We start from the raw sequence: 10,442 nt of genomic DNA, 5'->3' as shown, positions 1-10,442 counted from the left end.
GATGGATGTGAGCTCTCTTCTTCATCCCTTCCGGAGATAGAAGCTTCTTCTTCTTGCTCCGATCTTGAAGAGGAACTCTCCTCCTCTTCTTCTTTAGATGTTGAGTGGCCCTCAACTTCTAAATCCATTCCTCCATGAAGTGAACTCCTTGGCTCACTTGACCCCTCTTTATGGCTTGAAGTGGAGTTCCCCTCATGGAACCTAGCCAAGTTGTTCCACAACTCCTTGGCATTGTTGTATCCACCTATCTTACATAGAATGTCATTAGGTAATGAAAATTCAAATACTTTCATTACCTCATCGTTGATTGTGGAATGGTGGATTTGTTCCCTTGTCCACTTCTTCTTCTTAAGAGGTTTTCCTTCTTTATCCATCGGAGGAGTGAAACCTAATTGAACACAACTCCAATTTTCAAGGTTAGTCATAAGAAAATACCTCATTCTTACCTTCCAAAACGCGAAGTCGTCGCGATCGTAGAAAGGTGGAATTGTGATGTCCTCTCCGAGTTGATCCATCTCTAGCTTGTGCTCCCTCGGGTGTTAATCCGGCGAAGAGCGACCTCGCTCTGATACCACTTGTTAGGACCGATGATCGCGGCTAGAGAGGGGGGGTGTGAATAGCCGCCCCAAATTCTTCGTTTCTTTCTTTAGCGCAGCGGAAATAAAACGAATAGAAACGAAAAAGAGGAAGCAAACCTCAACACGAAGATGTAACGAGGTTCGGAGATGATACTCCTACTCCTCGGCGTGTCCGTAAGGTGGACGAGCCCTATCAATCCGTCGGTGGATGAGTCCCCGGAGAACCGGCTAATAAATACTCCTTGTGGGTGGAGAAACCTCGCCACAAAAACTTACAACAGCAAGAAGGAGTACAACAGTAGAGAAAGCAAACAAGAACAATCGAAATGTAAAACCCTTTGCTTGCCTTCTCGTTGTCGACTGGAATCCTGATGAAGCAGCAACTTCTCGGATCCAAGCTCAGCTAGAAAACCAGCAGGAAGCTCACCCGAAGCTTTGGAGCTCAGCAAAGCTCAAGCACAGCTTTCAGAAGAACAGCAGCTCGAGCAGAAAGAAGAAGAAGAGTAGTAGTCAACAACCCTCGATCTCTTCTTATAACCTCTGATATCCTGAGCCAACCTGCGAACCTGCAAGTAAAAAGAACAGAACACAGAAGCCCGAAATAACCTAGCCGTTGAGTCACAACGGCTAGGCCTGGACCGATCAGGCTCCGACCTGATCGGTCCACACTGTCCCTGATCGGTCTTGGTGACCGATCAGGCTATGTCCTGATCGGTCCAGGAGGAGTCTGATCGGTCCCTTGGACCGATCAGCCTTTCTCCTTCTTCTCTTCTTTTTGCTTCCTGATCGGTCTTCAGACCGATCAGATAATCCATAGAAGCATTCTGTTTGATTACTGATCGGTCACCAGACCGATCAGCCGTATCACTGGATCGGTCCCCAGATCGATCCAGAGCTTGGTTTTTGCCCAAACCAAGTCTCAAACCTTCCAAACCAACATCCGGTCAACCTTGACCTGTTGGTACATCATACTTAGCATCCGGTCACTCCCTTGACCTGCTAAGACTCCCCACCAAATGTCCGGTCAATCCCTTTGACCCACTTGGACTTTTCTCTTCGTGTCAAGTATCCGGTCACTCCCTTGACCTACTTGACCTTCTCAACACCAGATGTCCGATCACCCTTGATCCATCTGGATTTTCCCTTGCCCGGCTTCACTCACCAGGACTATCACCTAGCTTCACTCACTAGGGTTTTCACCTGGCTTCACTCACGAGAACTTCCACTCAGACTTTCCCACTGCTTGGCTTCACTCACGGGACTTTCCAACCGCCGACTTCACTCACGGGACTTTTCATGCGCGGCTTCACTCACGGGACTTTCCACATCCGGTCCGGAGAACGAGCTGCCCTCTCGGTCCAGAGAACGAGCACCTCGAGCCCTCTCCGACTTCCATCCGGTCCGGAGAACGAGCTCCCGACTCTCGACCGGTCAGGAGAACGAGCTACCGAGCCTTCTCCGACTTCCCATGTGCCAAGCTTTCATACTTGGACTTCTCCGTGCCAAGTCTCCATACTTGGACTTTTCCCGTGCCAAGCTCCCTGCTTGGACTTTTCACCATGCCAAACTCCCTGCTTGGACTTTTCCCATGCCAAGCTCCCTGTTTGGACTTTTCCCGTGCCAAGCTCCCTTCTTGGACTTTTCCGAGTCAGGTCAACTCACCTCAGGTCAACCAGGTCAACCTTGACCACGGGTTGCACCCACAATCTCCCAAGCTTGTTCTCGTCAAACATTAAAATACAACTCGAGTCAAGTCAACTTGAGTCTGGTCAACCAGGTCAACCTTGACCTAAGGTTGCACCAACAATCTCCCATCATGTTCTCGTCAAATATCAAAATACAACTCGAGTCAGGTCAACTCGAGTTGGGTCAACCAGGTCAACCTTGACCTAAGGTTGCACCAATAGCCGCAACTAGGACTTCCTGCCTGGTGTCTGGTCCTCTTGATCCGAACATAGGAGTCCCTACTTTCTTTGTTCGAGGTCAATATTGTACCCACATGACTCAATCATACTATAGCTCTTGTGCACAATCGACGGTTAAACCTTCTGACAGTCCGGATTCTGATACCAATTGTTAGATCGAAAAAAATTTAGATATCTCCATAATGATATGATATTGTCCACTTTGGGCCTAAGCCCTCATGGTTTTGCTCTTGCGCTTTATCAAAAAGGCCTCATACCAATGGAGATATCTTTCTCTTATAAACACATGAACTTTCCTATGTGTTTTCAATGTGGTACTATGTTTGCAACCTTGCAATCCCAACACAAAGTATTGGAGAAAAGTCTTCTTGAAGTCCTTGAAACTTGTAATCAAACCGGCAAGGAGCCAGTTGAACCACTTTGTGCCAAGGTAGAGAGAGTTGTTAGGAATACTCAGCACTTGACACCATCAGTATATTGAGGGGGTGTTTCCAGTCACTCGGGCGAGCTGGTACCGACTGGGACCTTACCCCGTTTAGGGTCCCTAGGTGGTGAATCTCTAGTTGAAGATCCCTGAAACCTCTCAACTCGAAGATAGCCTTCTGCAGGCATTTGGATAAATGCCCAATAAAATTCCATTGGTTGTTTGGCCTTGGACCCTCCCTCAAAAGGAGATGGTTCTTTTGATGACATGCTAGGTGCAGTGGGTGCTTTGGAAGGGAAAGACATTGTTGCCTGTTGCTTTTGTGCCAGCGCCTGCGCTTTTGCCAGCAAGAGTAAGTCAAGATTTTCTTGTGACAAAGTGACAGTTACTCTTCTGGTGTCATCCATCTTCATATTCCAACTCAGGCGGAGAGGTTCTCACAGACGACGTCAAATTTGATCTCATCTGAAAGCGATAAGAACAGACCATCGGTGATGTGGCGCACAGAGGGACTGGCTTCTAGAACCCCTGAGAAAGAGGGGAACTATCAGTAAGCAGGCTAGGGGGTCCTAGTGCAGCTACTTCGACTGTAAAGTCAAAAACCGGTGGTGATGCAAAGCAAATAGTAAGTAGAAGAAAAAGAAAATGTTGCAATATGCAAGTACGCGTACCTGTGCCAATGGATAAGGGGCCCTTTTTATAATGTCTCTCACAATCTCCACATTAATAAGGTATTATCCTGCAATTAGTCAGTCTGTCTCATCATCATGCTTATATTGCATTCATCAATCACATCGACTCGTAGGTGGTGTAAGTATCCGTACACAGGTATGATCCTCTAACAAACTCATGCGTTTTAGTAATGGTCATAACTGGGCTTTTGGGTTACGGGGCCCCTTGGGTTGCTAGCTATATGGGCTTCCGACAAAGCTCAATAATGTATATGGCCTAATTGGGTCGTAGTAATATCAAAGGAAACAGAGTTATGGCAGCCTAGCAAGCCCTCATTGACTTTTCTAGGGCCCATCTGGCCAACCGAAGGAGTGGGAATGGAGAAGTGATAAAATCAGGCCAACACTGTGAATGTGGCCTATGAGGAATCTATTCGATCGACAAGGCCGATCGGGAGTGAGGGAGCTAGCTAGGTCCCTAGTGAATCCGGTTCGCGCCAGTTGTAGAATTAAAGAAGCTATCTGATCTGCAGGATCGATCAGGGATGATAGAGCTAGATACCTAGTAAGTCCGGTCTGAGCTTGGAGTGATATCTACATACAACCTATCCGATCAGTAAGGTAGATCGGGAGGTAAACCCTGTAGGTCAACTGTTTGACTTTCTGATCTAACGTGAACTTTGACCGCTAAGAGTGCAAGTTCATCGACCCCTTTCCCATGGGCTGGCCCTTTCCGTATTCACCGTATCAGGATGCGAGTATAGATCTGTTAAATAAATTCGAGATGAATTTGGATAAATTAGCTAGCAGGAAATAGCAGGAAATAAATTTGAGCAGATATACAGACACACCTGAATAGCCTGAATAGCTGATATATAACATGGGTATGTATATACGAATTCCGATATCAAAAGAACATCTCACAACGATTAAGTTTTGGAAAGTATTTAACTTTAGATGAGGTGATTTATGATACATTATGCTCATAAAATATATCCAACTAAGAATCATAGCTGGCTCTGCCAATTCCTTCCATAATAATTAATTCTCTTTATAATCAATTAAATTCTATTTGCAGGGAAAGAATTACTGTACCCGCCGCTCGACTCGTGTATAAATTAAACCCCGCCCTGTTCCCTCGCTAATCAGGGCGCTGTTTTCTTCTTACTTTCTGGTTCAAATCTGTCGTCGTGATGGTGAGGCGGAAGCCGAGCATGGGCCGGCAGAAGATCGAGATCAAACGGATCCAGAACGAGGAGGCCCGGCAAGTGTGCTTTTCCAAGCGCCGGAGCGGCCTCTTCAAGAAGGCCAGCGAGCTCTCCATCCTCTGCGGGGCAGAGATCAGCGTCGTCGTCTTCTCGCCCGCCGGCAAGGTTTTCTCCTTCGGCCACCCCTCCGTCGACTGTGTCGTCGACCGCTTCCTCGCCGGGAATTCTCGCCGGTCGCACCCGGTTAGCGGCGGCGGCGAGTCGCACCGCGAGGCCGCCGTGCGCGAGCTCAACCGCCAATGCATGGAGCTGCACGATCTGGTGGAGGCGGAGAAGAAGAAGCGGGACGCGCTCGAGAAGGAGATGAAGAAGGAGAAAGAGGGGGAGGCGAGGCGTTTGTTTTGGGACGACGAAGAAGACGTGGAGAGCCTCGGCATGTCGGAACTGCAGGAGCTGGAACGGAGGCTGGTGGAGTTGAGAAGCGATGTGGCGAGGAGGGCGGACCAGCTGCTGCAGGAGACCTTCGTACGCAAGCCGCAATTCTCAGCTGTGGCGGCGGGCGGAAGTGGCGCCGGAGCGGCGTCGGGGTTGTTTTCGGTGAAGAATGAAGGGGTGGACGTGCACTATCCGAGTCTCGGCGCCGGCGGGTTCGGCGGCTATGGGCATGGCTTCTTTAGCTCCATGATATAATTACACATTTAGACTGTGTTCGTTCGTAGTTAATATCGTTCGCAAAATTAACTATATATATATCGATCGAACACGTATGGATTAGCATCGAGTACTGAATAAGGAAGATCTGAATTTCGATATCTGTTAATTATCTTTGTGCCTCAATTAGTTTTCATCAAAATATTGACATATTGCAATGTGATCAGTAAGGAAGCATTTATTGAGTTGCCTAATCTGATTTCTTGACCGTCGTTGGCCTTTTTATTAGATGATATTTATATTCACTAAAATTATTGGAGCAAATGATATCGCTCATTCTAAACTGTCCGATCCTGATCCCTACAAAATATAACATTTAAATAACGGAGGGCATTTTACCCATGATACGGCAATTGAGATGGACCCTGTCGGATTAAAGTCCAGGAGGCCAGTTGATATGGCGGTCAAAATCAAAGAATGTCAACCTTGAAGTCAGAACAGTCAATCGAATAGTTCAGTTGATTAGAGCTATAGTCCAATCGGATAGACTGGACGCCCGGTCCGATCGAGCTCTTTGGCTAAACAGAAAAGCTGAGTGAGGGACGAGTACTTGACAACAACACTCTATAAATCCGATTAACCTACCCTTGCATGCAAATGTCGATCGGGTCACAGAAGGAACTCGGTCGACTTACCATATAAGCCCCTCAACCAAACAGTCTCATGTTCCTTTTTAACATTTTATATCACGGAAGACAGAGAATATTCCATCTGCAAGCTGTACATTATAAGCTTTCACCCTGTTAATCATAGGAATTACAGGTCTATTATGGGAAATGTGTCAAAACATCTTTATGGCATCATTTTTCAGAAACGCTTTGAAATTCATGCATAAACATTAACCCTATAAAAAAAGTTCTCCATCTATAAGCACATGTATACGATACTACGTTATGTGCTAGTCACTATTCCAAAGACTAGTAGTCATCCGTGATTTATCTCCTCCGTGTTGACCCTGGGACAGGTTGGCGGAAGCGCTCGGGGCGAGCGTATTCGCCTTTTACCATCATGTATATGATACTACGTAATTTTACACGTGATGTGGATGTGGTTTAGGGCAGGGAAGTAATTAGTGAAAAAGGGAGGGGCAATTTGGTAAAAGCATAGGGTAGGGTTTTAAGAGGGGACACTGTAGCATACGAAAGGAGGGGGGCCTTCGTGGAACCTTTTCCGCCGTCACCATAAAACTTGGCCAGCGTTCTCTTCCCCATGCTCCTCGCCGGAGCCGACGCCGGCTGCCAACCCTCCTCCTCTCCTTCTCCTCCTTGCAACACCGCCAACTTGTCTTCCCCGAGCTCAACTCCTCACCGGCGCAGGCTGCCGTTCTGCTCCTCTCTTCTTCTTTTTCCCCTCGCAACGCCGCCGCCGGAGAGACTGGCCCCTTCTTCTTCCTTCTCCTCACGACGCCGGCCACAACATCGCCTCCTTCCGCTTCCTTCTTCTCCACGCTGGCTGCCGAGGCTGCCTCTCCCTCTCCATGTCGCGGTCGAGGTTGTCACGGCTCAGGAACAGAGGCTGCCTTGGAGAGTTTCCGTCGTATCCCCTCCCCATTGCTGACACCTCCTCTACTCCCGGCCTACGCGTGCCACCCCTTTCTCACGCTCGCCTCCCAGCCATCGAGCCTCCCTCTTTCTCCCTTTCCAGTCGTCGTCGCGATAGTGAGCTATCGGGTTAGCCGTTCCCACTGTAGCCAGACCATTGTTGGCACAATGTTGACGTGGCAGCCGTGTCCACCATGTGCAGCTCCCGGTGGTGGTTGCCGCCCAGCGCCAACTATGGCAGCAAGCCTCGTTGACTCTGATATGGTCATACTCCGATACATGTCGTCATTATTCCAGCCTTCGCGCAATCTAGATTGTGCATTGTGTTCTAACTTATGTGATGATCCCGCCCATGTTTTGTGTTCCGGCCTTCGAGCGGCGGTTGTATTTCGGACGATGTACTCTATATGTCTAGCCTTCTTCTTGTGTTTATTTCTCGATCTATGTGTCGAGATCCTATATCGGCATGCGCGCTGAAGTCCTATCCCGATCTGTGTATTAGTGTCCTATCTCGGCTTGCGTGTCGAAGTCATATCCCGGCCTGTGCGTCGATGTCATAGCCCGGCCTGCGTGCCGAGGTTGCATCCGGTTTCGTGCCACGACATTCGACTCCTCATCGTCAGATCCAGTTCTTCAGCCTGATCAGAATCGTCTGCTCTTTTGGGTCACAACAAGTCTGTTGGGGTTGCAAGGTTGCAAACATAGTCCCATATTGAAAACACATGGAAAAGATCATGGGTTTATAAGAGAAAGATATCTCCATTGACATGAGGCCTTTTGGGTAGAGCCCAAGAGCAAAACCATGAGGGCTTAGGCCCAAAGTGGACAATATCATGTCATTGTGGAGATATCTAAATTCTTTTCGATCCTACAATTGGTATCAGAGCCAGGACTGCCAGAAGGTTTAACCACCGACTGTGCACAAGAGTTATGGTCTAATTGAACCATGTGAGTACAATATTGACCTCGAACAAAGAAAGTGGGGGCTCCTATGTTCGGATCAAGAGGACCAGACACCAGGCAGGAAGTCCTAGTAGGTCGGGTGGACCGAGGGGCAGGAAGTCCTAGTTGCGGCTAGGCAAGGAAGTCATAGTAGGTCGGGTAGACCGAGGGGCAGGAAGTCCTAGTAGGTCGGCTAGACCGAGGGGCAGGAAGTCCTAGTAGGTCGGGTAGACCGAGGGGCAGGAAGACCTGGTGGGTCAAGGATCGGACGTGGGAAGCCCATGGTCCTTTGTTTGAGGGGGGGATTGTTGGGGTTGCAAGGTTGCAAACATAGTCCCATATTGAAAACACATGGAAAAGATCATGGGTTTATAAGAGAAAGATATCTCCATTGACATGAGGCCTTTTGGGTAGAGCCCAAGAGCAAAACCATGAGGGCTTAGGTCCAAAGTGGACAATATCATGTCATTGTGGAGATATCTAAATTCTTTTCGATCCTACAAAGTCGACCAGCGTCTCATCCGAGGGCGCCTCCTGTGCCAGGGTACGTTCTCCTTACTCACTCTCCATTTATTTTATTATTCCAGTATTAATTGTTACTTATATGTTCGTTGGATCTGCCTCGAGCCTCTGGGTACCAGGGACCGGGGGGACCCGATCGCTGGCTACAGGTAGCGTTGACCAAGGGACTTCTGAAGACTTGGTCAACATAGAAGTCATCTCAGCATACCCCCTCCGGGATGTCACGACTCGGTCAACATTCCATCCACCTCACCCGGCGGTCCGTCTGACTCAGATTCTGGACAGGATCAATTTGGCGTCGTCTATGAGAATCTTCATCACCTATTCTGGAACGTGAAGATAGACGACGTTGGGAGGTTTTCTGCCATTATCATAGTCCAGGAGGATCCCGACAAACATATTAACTTCTACCCTCACTCCATCGGTATTCGGGAGTTGAGAGATTGAGTGGGAGCTTCAACTGGCCGACAGGTTAATTTTTCCATTATATTCTTTCCTAACTCCATTGGTATTCGGGAGTCAAGGGACTGAGACAAACCCTTAGCTAGCTGGCACGGCTCCTCGATCAGGTATGTTGCGGGCTCTGCTCCCTTTTTTTGGTTGTAGGATCTGCTATAACTCCCTGATAAGAGAGTGAGATTCTAGTTCCTTGATCAAAGACTAGGGTCTTCGATTTTTGATCGGACATTAGGGGCCCAGCTCCCCGATCAAACATTAGGGGCACAGCTCCTCGCTCATACACTAGGGATACAGCTCCCCGATCAGTGACTCGTAATACCACTTCCCGATTAGGATCTAAGGGCCTCGCTCTTTGATTACAAGTTAGGGCCCTTACTCTCTAATAAGGTACTAGGGACCCAGCTCCCCGATCAGGTTCTGCTCCCTTTATCCACGGTGCTCTGCTTCTTTTTATGGCTACGGACCCTGCTCCCTCATATTGTTACGGGCTCCGCTTCTACGGACTTCGTGGCTTATCTCCCCCGTTCGGGGTTGAGCAGTTCTCATTGGTCGCGGATCAGCTTATCGACTTTCTTATCTCCCCCGTTCGGGGTCGAGCTATCGCCATCGATCGGACCGGAGTATATCATCTCTTACCTCCCCCGTTTGGGGTCGAGATAAACGCCACCGGTCTCGGACTGGAGTATATCATCTCTTACCTCCCCCGTTCGTGGTCGAGATAATCGCCACTGATTTCGGACAGGAGTATATCACCTCTTACCTCCCCCGTTCGGGGTCGAGATAATCGCCATTGGTCTCGGACCAGAGTATCGCCACCGGTCTCGAACCGGAGTATCGCCACCGGTCTCGGACCGGAGTATCGCCACCGGTCTCGGACCGGAGTATCGCCACCGGTCTCGGATCAGAGTATTGCCACCGGTCTCGGACCGGAGTATCGCCAACGGTCTCAGACCGGAGTATCGCCACTGGTCTTGGACCAGAGTATCGCCAACGACCTCTCAGTCAGGCATTCCAGACTCTCGTCTCAGTGTGAGTTATAAGTGAGCATGCTCTCACTCCCAATGACCTGCCTGGTCGGTGTTCCAGACTCTCGCCTTAGTGCGAGTTATAAGTGAGCATGCTCTCACGCCCAATGACCTCTCGGTCGGTACTCACCGCTCACTAGCCGCTCTGCCCGGCACTCATCATACTCTCTCCACTCGTCGCTATGCCCGACACTCGCCATTCACGTTTTGCTTATCGCTGTTGTTTGGTCGTTTGCTCAACCCCTCACTGGTAACACTTGGCTACTCGCTGTATGCCGATCGACCTATCACTTAATATTTTTCTCGGTTGAGTATTCGACATCGCTCGCCCGTTCTTATTCTGCCCGATCAGTATTCTCTCTGTTTCCTGGTCGATATGTTTCGATTGCCCGATAGCGATTTACTGTCTCTCGGTTGGCACTTTCTCGGTCGCGCT

General features: G+C 49.0%; 1 protein-coding gene across 1 annotated transcript; it reads left to right on the top strand.

The window, feature by feature from the left end:
* The first annotated feature begins 4,791 nt into the window (after positions 1-4,791).
* On the top strand, positions 4,792-5,496 carry LOC122015686 (agamous-like MADS-box protein AGL61). Its single transcript, XM_042572702.1, has one exon. The coding sequence runs from the start codon at positions 4,792-4,794 to the stop codon at positions 5,494-5,496; it is 705 nt and encodes a 234-aa protein (XP_042428636.1).
* The last annotated feature ends 4,946 nt before the right edge of the window (positions 5,497-10,442 follow it).

This window comes from Zingiber officinale, chromosome 8B (assembly GCF_018446385.1).
Source record: "Zingiber officinale cultivar Zhangliang chromosome 8B, Zo_v1.1, whole genome shotgun sequence".
Classification (NCBI taxonomy): Eukaryota; Viridiplantae; Streptophyta; class Magnoliopsida; order Zingiberales; family Zingiberaceae; genus Zingiber; species Zingiber officinale.
This window is presented reverse-complemented; position numbering and strand designations above follow the sequence as displayed.